Below are 19,327 nucleotides of genomic sequence, written 5' to 3'. Positions count from 1 at the left end.
TGCCAGATATCACTTTCCGAAATATAATCAACCTTTTCCCGGGAAACCTCACCAGAAAATTGCGTCGTAATAATATTACAGGGTCGCTGTTTTCAATAACCTCGCCTTGCTTTTGTTGTGTAACTGCCAGCCCACCTAAAATCAACCCCAAGCTTGATTGATCGTGAATCGGGTCTCTTTTTACATCGCCGCCAAACTCTTACTCTCGCACTCACCCCTTTCTCTTTCGTTGGCTTCGCCAAACAAATGTTTTTTTTTTGTTTCAATGTTTTTATATGGGTTTATTTTATATCATTTATATTATAGTTTTAATATTCTGGAACGACTAAAACAGATTGCATGAATAAATTATTATAAATTATAAGACGAACAAATAATCAATTAAAACTTGTTTTGCTGTTTTTAAAATCCATGAAGAATCATGTTAATTTTTTGTGTATACGGATGTAAAGTGTTATTAAATGCTAATATTATAATAATTTTATAATGGTGGGTATAAAGCAAATTATTTTTATTTTGACAAAAAAGTTTTATTGAAAACATGATATGCAAAATACTCCCAATTCCCTTAATTATTAATTAGTTTTTACTAATTATTTCGGAAAATAATTTTTAATTTTAACCTTTTAAAAATAAAAAATAGATTAGTTATTAATTTTAGTTTTTAAAAGATCTAAATGCTGTTAGTCTATCTGTAATACATATATTATTAAATTATGTATGAAATACGCAACAGTGTAAATCATTTTTTCGATGCTGCGATTCATATCTGCAACTTAACTACCCAAAAAGGTTGGTATTTTAAATATAATATAATACTGATATTACTGCGAACTTCATTTCTATCAAGCATCAAGTATAGTCGTAACGTTGTATAAACGTCTCCGTGGCCATGGTAACGACAAGGGTTACTATATCGATCGGGTTGATAACGCCACACTGTCAGGGGTGTGTAAAATATATCAATATTTTATTGCGTTATTTTATATTTTTTAATAAATAAACAACATTCAATCTTTTGATTGATTACGAAAATCACTAAAAAATGAGATGTTCTACCGTTGGGTTATTGTTCCCATACATCATGATGTATTAGTTTTTTATCAACAACCACTAAATTCAACTAAAAAAAAAAAAATATATATAAATACAATTCGGGGAAAATATTGATGTAGAAATAATTCCTCTAGGTTTGACATGTGTTAGTGTAATGCATCACATCCAATAAAATATTACATACAATGCGAGGAAAAAAATAAGTAGTATGATTGTGAGTGGGGGGGGGGGGGGGGGTTCAAACACACTAGTCCATAGAGCCTAGTCCATGCGAGTCAATTTCGCTTCGTGCGCTGCCATTCCCCTACATGCCATGTCGTATCGTGCTGAGCCGTTTCGTGCCTTTCTCCAGCACGTAACCTATGTATTTTTTATCCCTTCTCGATCACTTATCACACCACCTAATTTAATTCCCCTTATAAAGAAAAAAAATGTTTTGAAAAATAAATTTTTCACTTAAAATTATTATCTGTAAAATAATTTTTAATATTTCATATTGCGTTATTTTTTACGAGTCTATAGTTGTATCATACGTACCTTCTCATACTAAGATATTATATAATTAACTACAGATTCTTATTTATAATAATATTTGATACTTTACACTATTTTTCTGAAACTCTACGATATTTGCTGGATTTTTAAATAAATAATTCCGAAAAAGAACGTGTAATAAAACTATTAGAAAACTCATAAATATTCAATTACGTCTACAATGAATATATATTGATATATATTTACAGTAGACGCCGCTTATAAGACTCACGGATATAAGGTTCAGTCGCCTATTAGACTCAAAATCGTCTGGAACGGTCCGGACGTATCCAAATACATTAAAAAAAAATCGGTTTTAAGACTCAACACTTCGGTCATAAGACTCAAATTTCGTAAAATAAATAGTAGAAAATAAACTTTTTTGGTAATAATTTAGAAATAAATTGGTTTTGAAAAATGAAATAATATTCGTGTTGATTATTTCTAGTTTCTGTTGGTACCTTATAACGTATAATAATTTTTATCGCAGATAAAAGTTCACATTTATCGTAACGATAATTATAACGATTATAATTTTAGTTTTTGTTATCGGAATTATTAAATTTATTCAATAATAAAGTATGTAATATGTAATATGTGTTAATGTATTAAAATCAAAGCAAAATATGTAGTAAAATAAAATTTATAAATACGTAATTAATTTTTTTTTTCCACTTCGCCTTTAAGATTCATTCGGTTATAAGACTCACTTTGTGCTGGTCTCAAAGTGAGTCTTATAAGCGGCGTCTACTGTATTAGTGATAAATACTTTATTTTTATAAAATGCTTGTTAAACGTTATAAAGAAATTTTACTGAGTTTTACTTTTCCCGTGCACAAACTTTTATTTTTTATTCTATCAAATATAAAACATCGTTCTACGAAGTATATATAACCTACTTTCACCCGGGAGAGCTCAACAGCTCGCTGCGTATTAATAGGGTAGCTATTTTCAAACCCCTCACCTCGCCGTCGTCGTACATCTGCCGGCCCAGCCAGAATCAACCTCGAGCTTGATCGATCGCGAGTCTCTTCCGCCGCCGCCGCAAACTCTCACTCTCGCACACGCCTCTTTTTCTTTTGTTGGCCTCGCAAAACAGACATTTTTCGTTTTCAACGTTTTCGTATGGATACATTTTGTATCATTTATTCCAAAATTTGTAGAGTTTATAACGTTCTGAAATGACTAAAACAGATTGCATGAATAAATTATATTATAAGTCATAAGATAAACAAGTAACCAACAAAAAATTTTTTTTCTGATTTAGAAATCCAAAGAGAGTCATGTCGATTTTTTGTGTAAACAGGTCCATTAATAATAATTGATAATATTGAAATTATTTTATAATTAAATTGTTTAAATAATTGTAATAACTAGGGCGTGGACTAAAAGCAAATTATTTTTATTTTAACAGAAAAGTTTTGTTGAAAACTATGTGTTTGCAAAAATTCCCGTTTTACTTTTATATTTTATTCATTATTTCTGATTATTTCGGAAAATGTTTTTAAAATATAAATATAATATTAAAAAATAAATATAGAAATATAGAAATAATAAAATAAATAGATGTATATTATTTATTTTGTTTTTCAAAATTATTTTTATTATATTTTTTATGTTTTTTTATCTTAGTATCAGACAAATGATGTAGTAGCTGCATTACATTGAAATGTAGTCGAATCTCTATAACTTGAATTCCTAGAAAAATAAAAATTAATTAATTTGAGTTATATACGAGTAGGTGAATTTTTTTTTTTAAATACGAACAAATTCATATTATATTTTCTTGTAAATTTAAACTTAAAAACGTACGTAAACAACGTAGTGAAGGCTAACATTTTTCCGTAATAAAAAAAGAATATTATTATTATTAAATATATATATAATATATATATATTGCTATTTGAAATATTGTTTTATATTTTATGACGTTTTTCGAGTTTTAGTAGGTATAAACAATTTATTATTAAACATATCTTTTGCCAATTTCACTTTATTGTCTTAGTTTTTGGATACAATTTCTGAAATAATTTATCAATTATTCATATTGTATTTACTAGAAAACGACTTTTCTACATTTTTTTTTTTTTTTTTGAATTGGCGAACCCTTCGATTTTAAAATGTTTTTTTATGTTGAGCTCAGAATATTCAAAAATACAGAAAGTGAGAAAGTAAAATTCAAGATGAACTTAAATGAGATCTCATTAATTTTATCAGTTAACTAAGTTTTCGTCAACGCAATCGGTAAAAAATTGTTACTACCTACATTATTAGTTTAGCGCACAACAGTGCGTCAATAACTTGTACGCGTAGGTGAGGAAGCGTCCACTTTCGAATAATAATTGAACCTTTTATCACTTATGGTAATTTTAATTTTAATACAATATATGCTTTCAAATATGTGCAATGCACGTATGTAGGTATTATAAAATTTTCTTAAAATTGCATGTACTCAGCTCCATAAAAATGATTGGTATTCAATACTCTGATTCACGATAATATCAAACTATAACTTTTCTTGAATGATAAAATTGTTATTTATAATTAAGTATACTAGAACAATTTTAATGAGCATTTTTTTAAATTTTGATGTTATTAGTTAAAATAGTTTTAGACACATGCAATTTTGATTTTTTTCAATATTTATAAAAAAAAAAATGTCTGCTCTGTCAAAAAAATTTGAAAATTTAATAACCGATTTTTCATAGATTGGTATTAATAAATTGTAATATACAATATTATAATAAGTGCAATATACAATATCGTAAACGTTAATAAAGTAAAATAATATACTTATGTAAGTGGAATGGTGTCATATTATGCTTATACATATATAAAATACACTACACAACCATTATATGATATTTAATGTTTATAGATTTTAATCATTAAACGAAGTGTATGGATTAGTAAACCTCTATTTCTATAGTATGCCATCTACCTACTATTATATTTATTAATTTCTAAAGAACATTACTAATGTCACTAAATAGCCAACAGAAACGAAAATACATAAATAAATGTATATTTACGTAACGTTAAATGTTGTATTTACGCGCGTGACATCGAGCTATACAGTACATTATTTTTTGAGTAAGAATATTCTATTACGAAGCACATAATTTTGTTGTAAAATAATTTTTAATATTTCATATTGTATTATTTTTCACAAGTCTATAGTCATTTCATACGTACCTTCTCATATTGAGATATCATATAATTAACTACAGATTATAATTTCTAATAATATTTGATACTATATTCTTTTTTTTCTGAGGCTCTACGACATCTGTTGAATTTTTGAAATAAATAATTGCAAAAAATAACGTGTAATAAAATTTTATTAGAAAATTTATAAATAATTATCGGTATGTATTTATTAATCATAAATACTTTATTTTCATGAAATACATATTATGTTAAACGCCATACAAAGACATTCCACTGAGTGTTATTTTCCCAGTATACAAATTTTCATTTTCTAGTCTGTTAAATTCCTGTGTTCGCTCTTCAAAGCATAACCTACTTTATCCTGGGAAAATTCAGCAGACTATTGCGTCGTAAAAATATTCCAGGGTCGCTGTTTACGAACTCCTCGCCTCGCCGTTGACGAGTACCCGCCGGCCAACCCAAAAATCAACCGCCGAGCTTGATCGATCGCGTATCGGATTTCCTCCACCGTCGCCGCCAAACTCTCACTCTCTACCCCTTTCTCTTTTGTTGGCCTCGCCGCGCCACGCCAACCCGTCGCGTTCGCCGCCCCGACCCCACGAGCACACCACTCCCGAGGTCGTTTTTTCAACCCGTCGTGGGCGAAAGTGTCATGTACATTTACGATCTCACCTGCGCACATCCATTGTGCTCCATTTGAGCCGAACAACACTGCGATATCCGCGCACGCGCCACGAGCTGAGAAAAGCCCGGACGTGGCCCGGGAATCGCACCCGACCGGGCATCACGGTTTCATCGTGACAGTCATTCAGACATTCGACGCCCGTTCGGAAGCACCTGCCCGTGTGATCCGTTCGACCGCACTCGAGTAGTACACTATATCTGTTTAGAAGTATTGTGTATTGCATAACAACCAGTAGAGCATCTACCTATAACGCTTCCGCAAAAACGGTGTAATACACACAGATCAGCCGCTTTGCGTTGCGCCTACGCCCCGAAAACCCGTCTGCAGTTAACAACGACCTACGCCTGCCCACCGCCATCGAACACGTAAGTAGAACATCCTCACGCCTTCGTTTGCATAACCGCATAAAAACCGTATAATCGCGGTATCGGTAATTCGAATATTTATCACATATATTAGTATTATTATTATTATTATTATTATCATCATCATTATTACGTAGTGTTGTCGAAAATCGAAGCGTTGGCGCGTGCGGTTAATAACCCGAGTCGGTTTTCCCACGCGACGCAGCGAACGGGAGACGAGTAGGGACCTACGTCAACAACAACAACAACAACAACAGCGATATATTAATAATAATAATAATAATTAATAGGTAACGACGACTGACGTCTGCCACCGCTGCCGTCGATAGCGTGGGATCCCGAGAGAGAGAGAGACGGTCACCGCGTTTTCTCCTCCGCCAACGCGAGTTGGATAACGGCCACTCCGGGACAGAGATCCGTTGAGCAACGTCCGCCGACCCGCCGTCCGGCCGCGATTACGCAACTTGCCCGCTCCGACCGCAGTCCCCACCGTCCAGACAGAGCTGCGATCATGTGCATGCCCGGCAACCACCGCGAATCGAAACTCATTACGCACGCAGAGCTCTTCGCATTGACGCCGGTGCAACCGCTGCCGCCGACACGACCGCCGTACCAGCGTTACCGCGCCGAGCCCAGACAACAGCAACTGATACTGCGGTCACCGGCCGCCGTCGCTCCACCGGAAGACGAAGCTCTGACCGTGGCCGGCGCGTCCAAGAAACAAGCGCCGAATAAGCCGCGTTGCACTTGCCACGCTTATTACGCGGCCCGAGCCATACAAATGGCCGAGAATCGACGGCGCGTGGCCACGGTCGTCGACATCCTGATGATCGCCCGCCTGTTCGTCGCGCTGGCCATCGTCATCCTGGCCACCCAGCTGATCGTAGAGGTCATGCACTGCGCCAACGCGTCCGGCGCCGAGATCGGTCAACAACACTCCGATTTCAAGAGACAGTTGCCGCCGATCGAGCAGGGCAACGCGGTGATCGACAGCATATTTCAGGTGAGCTCCGCGTGACGGATTATTCAAAAAAAAAAAAAAATATATATATATATATACGTAACTAGAAATAAGGGGGGGGGGGGGGTTGTCCGACCGACTGTGACGAGTAAGTGGCGAACTACGAGACGAACAAAAACTTGCGGTAAATTTATTGTTATTATTATTATTATTATTATTATTATTATTATTATTATTAACTAATTTACTTAGGGATTTCCTTCCGGTTGAATGTGTGATGTAGGTACAATTTGATTATTTGAAACCAATTAATTGCGAATTCGCCAATATCCGAACAGTTTTTACTTTATCACATCGCAAATTTTTGTTATTTCGATTTCGTGAGTAGTTTTATGCGTTTGACGCGTTCTCGTAGTCAAATCATTATGATCACACGATGTATACACATAATATAGAGTATAATATAATATATTCGTAGTTATGAAAAAGTGGAAATTAAGCCAATAATATTCTCGACTGACCGCTCTGGAACAATTGTTAACAATTGTTATCTCAAGCACTTTCAATAACCGTTGTGATAAAGAAAAAACCTAGTTTGTCGAACAACCATTGACCATATTATATAATTATCTAAAAACGTACAGTACGTGAAATATTATCATATAATTATTTTTATCATCGCATCGTTTTGTCGATCTATTAATAGTCGTGTTACTTAGAAACCACGACAATTGAACAGCAATAACTTACTTACTTTCCTTACACGAACCAATTGCTAGAAAAAATAAATGAATATCGTGCGGTTACGATTTTAATATTATTATGGTTATAGCAAGTTAACCACCCTAAGACAATTAATTCAATCTAACTTAACTCGAATCACCAAAACTAAGTCGATCATTTTTTTGATTCTGTAAGCTACTATCGTACACTTAGTGCCTTTTATGTATACTATAGTTGTAACCCGTAACTACTATTCTAAAACTCTCATGACCTTTCCGGGATCCAAAAAATAATATGTGTAGAAAATTATTAGTGCCAATTAGTTAAATACTGTGAGTTTACATTATATATGTCTTTTAGAAATAACTAGAATAATAATATCCGTAATAGACGACCTATCTATCGTTTCCGTTTTGCTTAAGTAGAAATTTTCGTTATTGTTTTTTGTCAAAATTGGTTAAGTATTTATTTTTTTAGTGTTTATATAATCTTTAACCGTACTACCACTAAAATAATTTAAAAGCTGTTTAAAAAATAAAAAAAATTAAATGACTTTAATTGTATAATATATATGACAATAGGTATTTTTATTGTAAAATACAATGAAGAAAATTACATCTAATCAATAGATAGTAATTATGTTACTATCTATAATTAATGGAAATCTTATAGGTACATGTATTAACAAAAAAATATTCTATTTTCGTGTGCTAAAAAAACATTCACGTATGAACCATTCTATAGAAATTTATATATAAGAAACCTAATAATATAACTTTTATTGAAAAAAAGTCCAGTAGTTTTTAAGTCAACAAAGAACAAATAAATAAACAAAGAGACATACTCGAATATAATAATAAACATTAAGCATATTACTTTGTATTATACATTTTACGTATACAGATCGTCATAAAAATGTCTACGCTCGTGAGTACACGATGCGACGACTCACACGAACCCGAACAAAATAATTTTAATTTGGTATCGAAAATACTATTATTTTATACAAAACTGTTTAAATTTACACAATTTTTGAACCCAATGATATAGAATTAAAATGTATTGTTTTGTATTGAAATACATTTAACAGCAGGGAATTTAGCACACCTGTAGTGTGAGTTTTCCTAACTAGTGTTTTATTTTTTATTTCAACTTTTAAACAGTTAAAATTCGAAAATGCTAGTAACTCGTTTAATAATTAAAATATCGTAAAAATACTAATGTATGCACACAAGTGTATAACACATTATCTCACTCAAATTTCAAAACTAAAAAAATAATATTAAATCTGCTAAACAACACAAATTTGCTTAATTTTGTGTTTTAAATGACAGCGACAACACGTCATGTGTAGACGTGATATTGTCATATCCTTGTAATTATTTAAATTTCAGACGATAGCAAACTCTTTTGCCATAATAGTTCATAAAATGTGTCCAATACTTTCTATTTTAAATTATTTTTTTGTTTTTTGTTTACGTTATAATAAATATTTACTAAAAGTTGTCGTAAACCAAAGAAACCATAGAAGGGTCGAATTTCAACAAAGATTTTTTTTTTTTTAAATACTTTGTTTAATGATATATTGAATATAGTTTAAAAATGTAGAGTACCATATGACTCAATAATGTTATTATGTTCTAATTAAAATTTTTAAACAATTTTTAACATAATGAAAAATTAACGACATAAATCCTTAAACTAATAATATGCTAAAATCGATAATGTGTGCCACAATAGTCTGGTATTATTTTTTTACATAATAAAGTAATCTCGTAATAACCGACAAAAGTTAAGACTTGGAAACATCAGAATTTAATTTATTGGAATGTTAAATTTTTTAAATCTATTTTTTTTTCAAATGCCATTAAAGTTGCCTAAGCTAAGCCCCTATAAACACCGATTGGTTATGATAGTACGTTCTCATATTATACTATCGATCGATATTCACACCGGTTATGATAATATATTTTTTTAGATTCCCATAAACACGCTTAACGCTGTTGGGTCGTTGATTAAGAACGTCCGGCCTCTGATGCGCAGGACCCGCGAACGCATCCAGCAGTATTACTACGGTACGGGCCAACAGCAGCAGCAACAATACTACAACCGTCCTCAGCGTGACACCAGCCACCAGCAGAGAAATTGCATTGATATAGACTTCAGCAAACTTGATGATGAGGCCATACTAAAGGAGATAGAAAAACAACCAAAAAAAATAGTGTATGTAAAAAAAAGTGACCCAAAGGAGCAGACGATTATTGTTGTTGATACTCCTCTAGAAGACTTCAATTAAAATCCTACTTATTCTTATAGTCCTTGCAATTCGTATAAGATGAAAAGTCTTGTTACGAATTTATTTTTAGAAATCCCGAATATTTTGGCGCAGTTCACTGACTTCCTACACAATTTATACTTTTTACTCTGAAAAATACAAATGCAGCATTTTATGGTTGGTAAAACCATCTGAATTTCATGTTATATCATGTTATCATCATCCCATTTAATGTGTACGTTTTTTTTCTTTCATGTTTAAAATGTAATACGTTGAGTTTTTGTTTTGTTTTGTTTTTTTTTTTTTTTTCACATAATACTTACTATCTTGGTATAAATACCAAAATAAAGTAGACCGTCTACAAGAACAATATACATTTTGTTTTTTCAACCCTGTGAAATTTACAAATTGATCACAATTCGCCAATTTAATACCCTAAATTGTATACAATTAAACGCATTTCATTTATCAATTAATTTTTAGTCAGATATTACTCATTGATTAGAAGTGTATAATTTAATTCAATTAATAAAATTAACAAGTATACTAGTATTTCTTTAGAGAATTATAGTATTTCTATGTAACCGAGTTTAGTATTTTTGTAGTTTATCAATGATAAAATATTAAAAAAAAAAAAAAAAATCTAGGCATATTATTAATAATATTATTGTTACATTTAGTATTAAGTATTACTAAGTAAACATATTAAAGTATCTTTAATTATGAAACTTTTAACATACTTGAATACAGATAAAAAATAAACACTTACACTATCCAGTTATTATAAACTTAAAATAATACAATCTTAATCAGTGGTTTAATTTTCTCATGTTCAAAATATAAATAGCGATTACCTATTAAGAAAAATATAAATTTTTTTTCTCGTTTGATATTTACAAAAAATAGCTATATTCGCCAATTTAACAATTGTGGTCTTAAAATAAAATGCGTTTTTTAAATTAATTTCTTATAAATAGGAATGAGGACTTCTAGTATGTATGTAGTTATACATATACTTCAGTATATATTATTATTACGCAGTGATTTATTATTTAATTGATATAAATGATATTACAATTTAAAATCTAAAAACATAGTTATAAACATAACACATTTAAAAGTTATAAAACTTAATTTGCATGTTACTACATAAATATTATGCTAGCTATTTAAAAATAAACGTTATATTTCAGAAACTAAATTAAATTAAAAAAACATTATTTATTAGATAATACCCAATAGTCGTCTATTGCTATAATTATTTATGTTATGTCCATAGTTTTAAAAACTATAGGATACATTTTTGAAGTTTACTCAACTTAATAAAATATCAATATTTATAAATCGTTAAAATATTATATTTAAATTTTATTCGATGTTTTTAAATGCACTTAAATATATTTAAATCATGATATTATATTTTTTAAAGAAAACAAAACTTTAAGAATACAATGCCAACATAACTATGGTCTACATTAGAGGTTCCCAAACTAACTTTTTATGGCACAATTCACTTTGGAAATTATTTAAATTTTGGTGACCCATCTGATGATCTTTTTTTTTTTAATTTATTTAATTCAAATTTAAATTATTTGAACTTGCTTCATTACCAATTTAACAGTAATTTCAATATTTCAATATGTTTATCAATCAATACATTTCTAAGAACATTAGCTGAACAAATATCTATCAGACAGCTCCAAACATAAAGGTCTCGTAAACGTCAATTTTAAAATTGCTCAGAACATAACAAATTTTGTAAAACAAATCTCCCAATTCATCAGTTTTTATTATCAAATTCTCATTTTATTCACTCATAGTAAGTTAATAAAATATTTAATGAACGTAGTTCTAATATTTCTTATCCAAATACTATAAAGATAAAAATGAATGAATATAAAACAATTAAAAAGAAAAAAAAATGTTGATCGCTTACTTTGTAAAACATAACCTAACTGTATTATTTTTTTTTTAGTTTTAGTCGTCATCATAAAACTTACAACAAAATAAAAGGAAATAAAATAAAAATTATAAAAGCAATGGCTACATTCCATAGTGAAAACTAATACATTTTATTAAACTCAAATATGTTGTACGCAGCATTACAGCACTAGCACTTATAGCACAAATAAAAAAAAAACCAAGTATGACACTTAGCCCCACATAAAAACACACTTGTTAATTAATTAAAATGTCAAAAATCTCTTAAAATCTATGTAAAATTATATGATTGATAATATAAACTAAAAACATTGAATTATAAACCTAAAAAAAGAAACCTAAAGAAATAAACCTAAAAAAGAAACTTAAAGAAATAAACCTAAAAAAGAAACTTAAGTCAATAAAAAGATAATAATAAGGTCGAAATAAAGACAAACAAAAATTAGATATAATTTTATTTGTGGCTGAAACTTACAACTTTTTTAAATGATAATTTAATCGTAGCTTCTTAAAATAAAATGTTGAGTGTTTTTATTGCACGTATGTGTGTAATAATAGTAGTCTAAATTTTATAGAAGTTAGAAATAGAATAAAAATTAATAATTATAATCATTAAATGATTAAAAACTTAAAAAATATATGTTTAAATAAAATATACATAACTAAGTAATAAGTAAAATAGCAAAGACATCTGAAATAATGATGGAGGGTAACATAAGCTACAGCTTAACTAAAAAGGAACGCTTTCTCATATCTAAAAGTTCTCAAACTTATTAGTCTTTTGGTTTTATTAATACCGCGGTATACACGTGTATACACGTGTATATACCTACACTTAAAATTAATAATTTTTGAAGTAAACTTAATGTAGACAATTCCCTGCTTTACGAAATCATGCATAATTAATAAAAATGTATTCTTCATGGATCAGCCAAACAGTTCTTTTTCAACAAAAACAATACTACGTGTAGGAAGTAACTATATGCCCGGCATAATACAATAAAAACAAACATTTTTATAAACCCCTCTATCACAAAATGTAAGTGGATGTCGATGCTCTAGATATGCGGCAGTAAAATTATAATGTGCTAGTACTTATGCAAATATAAAATCCTAGATACCTGTGCATCGGTGTGTACAATTTCAATTAGTCGTAGGCATTATGGAGATGCTAATGTATAACAAAAATATCATTAAAAAGTAGTTATAATTCAATTGCGAGATTATTAAATAAACATATTAGTTAGATAAAATTTTATGTAATTATATTGTAGCTAATAAGTAATAAACTATCTCTCAAATCTTAAACTTTCACGTAATCATGTTAAAAACCAAAAATAGTACCTAATTACTGTCATCCAGCAAAAATAATTTACAAATCAACAATCGTATTTAAAACAATACTTTCAATTGACTTTAACTGTTACACAATTTAAGTACATAAATAATTGTAGACTACCGCGGCCATTATAAAAAATACATATTTTTTTTTTTTTAAGCAATAAAACAAGCTATTGAATTTTGGAACAATAATATTATATATTTTTTTTTATCTTATTATTTTTGAATTTTCTAACGAGTTAACACGATAAACCGTAAAAACACACGTCTCAAATTTCATATTACTATTGTTACATGCTCATGGTTCATTATACCATACGGTTGGATTTTCCTATTTTTCTTTAAAAATAAATCATTTTTAAAACCTCTCGGTAGTTATTTGATGGGTATTGGTGAGTGCCTGAAACAAGCGGTAGAGCTTATATAGTTGTATATCACATCATGAAACATGGGTCTTCCATTGGCACGTAGTTGGGGAGGTTGCGTGCTAAATCTATATTTTCAAATTAGAATATTATTGTTAAATGTAACTCTATACACTCAAATTATCAAATTTCGAATTTAAATTCGTCTGTATTTTGTAAAATATTATACAAACGAAACCTTTCAACCAATTTTTATGATCAAAGTATCTTTTTACTACTTTGAACGAGCTCATTAAGTAAACAACAATGTTTCAATTATAATTGAATTTTTTTTTTTTACATATATGTATATATTATTTAAGTGATATACAGTGACTTTTTACCAAGATTTACACAATAATTTATTATTTTATATCCAATTCTTATTATGTATTAACAAACGATATGTTACCATTTACCTAAATATTATATAAATTACAACACAATGTGGCCGTGGCGTTGTTAAAATAAATACTATTATTATAATCAATGTTAATGTCACAATTATCATGTGCTTACAATTCAAAATTTAATTATATTACTGGTGAAGTATAATAACATTAAATTATAATTATTAATATATAAGTGTCTATGTGTTTGTTTGAAATATGATGTGTGTATGTTTTTTTTTTCTTTATGAACTCAATTCCTTACTTAAAACTTCCTATTTATTATAATTTTTATATTCCCTATATGGTATGTATATGGGCAATGTAAATATTTGTGGCATTCTATAAATTGCCCAGGCATTGTATAGAATTTGAAAATTATTCAAGAATTTTTTTTATTGTATGGGCATTTTGGTAGAATATTCGAAAATTTCAGTAGAATATCCGGGCCAATTTATCAAGATCAATATGAATATAAATAATATTTCTATAATATTATGTGTTTATTAAAATAGGTAACCATTATGAAACTAAATTACCAATGTAACTGCCTGATCTATTAAACAAGGTAATAAAGTTGTGAATTCAATCGATAAAAATTCTCATACTTTTGATTCACTTTCAATCATAAAGGTAATCAAGACAGAAAATTCACTGTCAAACTTTAGGTTAGATCTTAGATACCTACCTAATCAGTCAGTAAGTTACGTTGATGTTATACTCATGTATGGCATTTCGTTGTGTACTCGTTTAATCGTGTATTTAGTATCATCGAGTGTAATGCGTTTATTAATACAATCAATGTTTTAGATAAATTTGTTATATCGTTCAATTTAAATTTAATTTATTAAATATGGAAAATGTTAATTTCAATGAATTATTAATGAAAAAAAGGTTCAAATAATACACACTTAAGTAAATCAAAATATGACAATTTGATTTTACATATAAAGCCTAGATTGAGCATTTTATACATTATTAGGGTATTTTATAAAATATTCGATTTTCTGCATTTCTGTAAAAATTATAACAATAATATGTAATGTAACATAATATGTTATGAAAAAACATGTAAAACTAGATATTATATTCTAATTTCTATATAAATTAAGTATAATAATTTAAATTTAAAACAAGCCGTTCAAAAAGACTTAAAGAAAATTATGTGTTGAGTTCATAGTACATTAGTTCTATAGTTCATTACATCAAAGATACAGTAAGTACAATATTTTATTAGTACTGTTTATGTGAAATATATTAATATTATTAATAGCGTATATAGGTAAATTAAGATATAATATTTAAAATGTCTGTTTTAATGTTACGGATGAAAATTTTTTTTATTATATTTTATGTGAAATTAGAGAACTTTAAAAAAAAAAATTCAACCTATTCAATTTTTCATAAAAATTTTAAATTTTCAATTTAATATATATATATATATATAATATGAAATCTTTATTGTTAAAATATACAAATATTAAAATCATATGTGTGAAAACATACTACAAACCTACAAAGAATTTGAATTTATTTTAAAAAACTATAAAATAATAGCGGTTTGCAGGTATTTTAGTTGTTCTATCGTCTATACACTTGTTATAGTTTTTTTTTTTTCTAAACCTAATCACTGTTGTATTTTTTTATAAAAATCTGACGCTTAACGGCGAACCACGCAACACATTGTGTTTCGTTGTAATATATTATGCCGTAGCTTCGAAACGATCTGCGACGAGTATGTTTACTATATAATATACTTGCTAAAACGGTTATTAGGTATCGCTAGTTAAATTTATTAACCCTTAAGAAAATATTATTTACTGAACAATATTTATCAATTATTAGATATAATTTAGATTATAATAAGGTTTAAAATTTTTGTCGTTCAATGTTTATGTTTACCGCATACCTACGCCTTAACAATTCATAATAATCTAAGAAATATATCCTCCAAAATTAATTTAGATAAAACATTTAAAAATTAAGACAATTAAATTATCCTAAAGTTTTATTTGTTATCGTATTTGTTTAGTGATCAATATTTAAAATTGAAAAATCGTAAAAATAAAAATCTTATTATACATGCATTTGTTTTGTTTTCGTTTTTATACTAGGATTTTTTTTTATCAAATATTAGTCTTTAAAGATATTTTTAGGTAGTAAATAGTAAATATTTAAGTATCCCATTTTTGGACAATTATTGTGAAAAACATATTTATGGTAGAAGTAAACTCTATAAAATTCAATAATAACTTAAAAATTCTCGAGAATGTATTGACCTGACGAATATAGAATCAGTTTTCGATCAAAGTTGGTTGGACGTATAGTGCAGACTCACATAGTTTCGACTATAAATTTACTTACAAAATTGAAACACTTTATGCTTTAAGACATTGTGGTGTACTTAAGTTTTGAAACCGGGAAGTATTAAGGCACTCTCATGCATTTTACGAAAGAAATTATAGCACGAAGTTGATGAGAACATAACGGTAGGACTTGGGCATGTTACGTGAATTCTAAAATCTGGAATAATACTGTAGAGTAGTACAAAAATATAGATAACAAATTTCACGTTAGGAGTGCAAGTCGATTTTTTTGAAATCGTTTAACAGTTTAATGCGGTTTGTGAATTGATAGAAGCTAACATCTGATGTGAGGTAACGGTTTATTAGGTAGGTACCTAATGGGTTCGTTGGCCTGGACATGGTGGACCACGCGAATATATCGTTGACTCGGAAAACCGGTAAACTCCGTTATAATAAACTGCAAATAGATGACCGATGATCACAACGACCGTGGTGAAAGATTACTGTAACGACCATTTACATAAAATTGCAAACGTTATTCAAACGAGGATTATTCGCGGAAACGCCATCCTGCGTGAAGTCATGACCGTCACCGCTGGTACCTGCCACCGTGTGGCGTTATCGAGACGTTAATATGGCAGAGTATAATGTCAATAAAGGAGTGCAAAAATGGATTTTCCGAAATTCAACAGTTACACAAGCAGAAAATTTTAGTCAAAAATAAATTTTAGTAAAAATCACGTTCACAGGATAGAATTATATACAAATGCATGCCAAGTTCTTTCAGCTTCAATTTATGAGCATTGAGCTAATACGAGATATATATTTCAATGGTATACATAATAGTTGTTTTTAAGATCATTTATATTGACGCCGGTAATAAACAGAACATATCGCACACAATAGTTAAGGACACGTCGCAAGACATAAAAGAAAAAATGTAGGCCAAATATATGTAATAAATTAATTAATAAATATCGAATTGTGCGAAACAGTGAGGTTGTGTATAAGTTTTCGCGTGATAATAAAAGTCACGAAGTACGGACGCAATGTCAGGATAGTACGATTTGTACATAATATTCGTATTCATTGAAACAGGACAAAACTAGATATCCATTAAAGTGACACGTAGACGCTGAGATACCCCACCCACCTGTTTACCACCTACATTAATGGCTTTCGTTGATCATTATGATTCTTTCGCATTCTAAGACTGTGCACTATTCTCTATTATTTAAGTATTAATATTATTATTATACTCGAATATGAGTTATAACTGATATAACTAAACAATGGCTTTGAGATTTGAATTGTTTTTTTCTAGTAGTCATCGTCCTCGGTGCCGACGATTTGTCATAATTATTGGTAAGTCGTTGATGATATAATTACCGGCAGCGAGCGAGCGGAAAATCCTTGGCCCGTTGTGTACCCTGCCGAGCGGCCGCAGTCGAAAGTCATCGCTGCCACCGTAATTATGACCTCGCCGCCGGTTTTCCAATATTCTGGAACACTCTAATTTGCAAACCTACATTTACATCCGTATTTATATACCATAATATAAGAGTATGTATAATATAAGGTAAACGGTTTATCAAGATGATTTGAGTATTAATAATTTAAAAATGAAAACTAAATTCGAATATGTGAAATGCATGTGAAACAACGCTAACCTGTACACACCTAATAATCAAATCCGAAAAGAATATATTCTTAGATAAACGTTTTAAAGAACTTAAGAGAAAAAAAAACATTGAAGACCAAGTACAAATTATAATAAATCCTAATGAATAGGCACTATACGTTGAAAAACAATAAACACTGTTTTTTAATACCTATAGGTAACAAACGAGTAAGTAAGTAATTACAAAAATAATAATTAAATATAACATTACGATGAGCACTGCATTGTATTTTTTATTGTTATTCTTAACAATATTCAAAACAAATTTTATAATAAATGATATTGTATACCTTTTCAACAAACACTGCAAGGTCACCACGAGCATGAGGTAGAGAAGTTGTTTCGTTTATTTCAGCTCGGTTACGCGTAGTTTCGGTATCGTTTTTTTTCCATTTATCTATTTCAGAATCAGTTTAGTGTATTATATAGCTTTTACATCTTTAATTGAATAAATCATTTACTCAAATATTATAAATCTATTTATAATTAAAAGTTAAATAAATTTTACAAGTACATTATTTTTTATCATTTTATTAGTAATTTCCTGCACTAGTATACAAATATAATCCACATATCCACATTACATAATAAGCAAATACATTATTTTACCATATATTATAATAAACGTACGTGGTGTTATTAAAAAACAATAATGATTACACATAGCAATAATGGTGTAAAATTAATCAAACGGATAAAAACAACGAATTGACGTTCCTACTTTTTTTTTTAGTTTAATTATATATAATTATTTAAAAGTTTATGGTGTATCATCGAAAGTTCCAAGAAAACAGGAAATTTAATACTTTTCATGTGATTAATATTTTATATATTCAATAATGATTATTTAAATACAATTGAAGAGATTTTTCTAATTTTTGTTCGTCTATCAAATTAGTCAATAATCTCACGACTACGAAACAGTTTCCCTCAAAGACCGTCGCATTTTAGTCTTTAAATTCTGAAAGTATTAATTTTTTAATAGAGTGATTTTTTTTTTTTTTTTTTGTGCAATATATTATTACTAAGAGTGATAAGGTTAAAAACCTTTAAATTTTACGGTAATTATTAGTAAAAAATTGGATCTATTTAGCACTTAAATATTTTACGAAATTTGAAATACATTTCAAAATAATAATTAAAGAAGAAAAAAAATCAAATAAGTCTGTACAGTAGGTTTCAAATGTACCTCATTATTAATTAAGTCGCTATAATGGATGTATTGATTTGTTTTTAATGATAAATTATATAAAAAAAAAAAAAAATGATTATAAAAAAAATGATGATTTTATATAATGTTATTAGTACGAGTATCTAACTGCTAAATTAAGTTTACTTAAGTCAATATAGATATACTAAAGAACAAATCATAAGATCAAAAAATAAATTACTATAAAGACTTGAGTTTAACACCAAATATCTGTAACAGAATTTTCTAGATAGATTTAGTATAATTTCCAAAAATATTTTGCGATATTTAAAGACATTGTTTCAA

At 28.9% G+C, this 19,327-nt stretch overlaps 1 protein-coding gene across 1 annotated transcript; it reads left to right on the top strand.

Moving 5' to 3' along the window:
* Window positions 1-5,675: 5,675 nt before the first annotated feature.
* On the top strand, window positions 5,676-10,078 carry LOC112595749. The gene is made up of 3 exons (XM_025341048.1): window positions 5,676-5,811; window positions 6,102-6,814; window positions 9,474-10,078. Exons 2-3 carry the CDS (start codon window positions 6,323-6,325, stop codon window positions 9,789-9,791), a joined length of 810 nt encoding a protein of 269 aa, XP_025196833.1. The 5' UTR covers window positions 5,676-5,811; window positions 6,102-6,322; the 3' UTR covers window positions 9,792-10,078.
* The last annotated feature ends 9,249 nt before the right edge of the window (window positions 10,079-19,327 follow it).

Source organism: Melanaphis sacchari, unplaced genomic scaffold, assembly GCF_002803265.2.
Source record: "Melanaphis sacchari strain LSU unplaced genomic scaffold, SCAv2.0 Contig29_pilon_pilon, whole genome shotgun sequence".
NCBI classification, from domain to species: Eukaryota; Metazoa; Arthropoda; class Insecta; order Hemiptera; family Aphididae; genus Melanaphis; species Melanaphis sacchari.
This window is presented reverse-complemented; position numbering and strand designations above follow the sequence as displayed.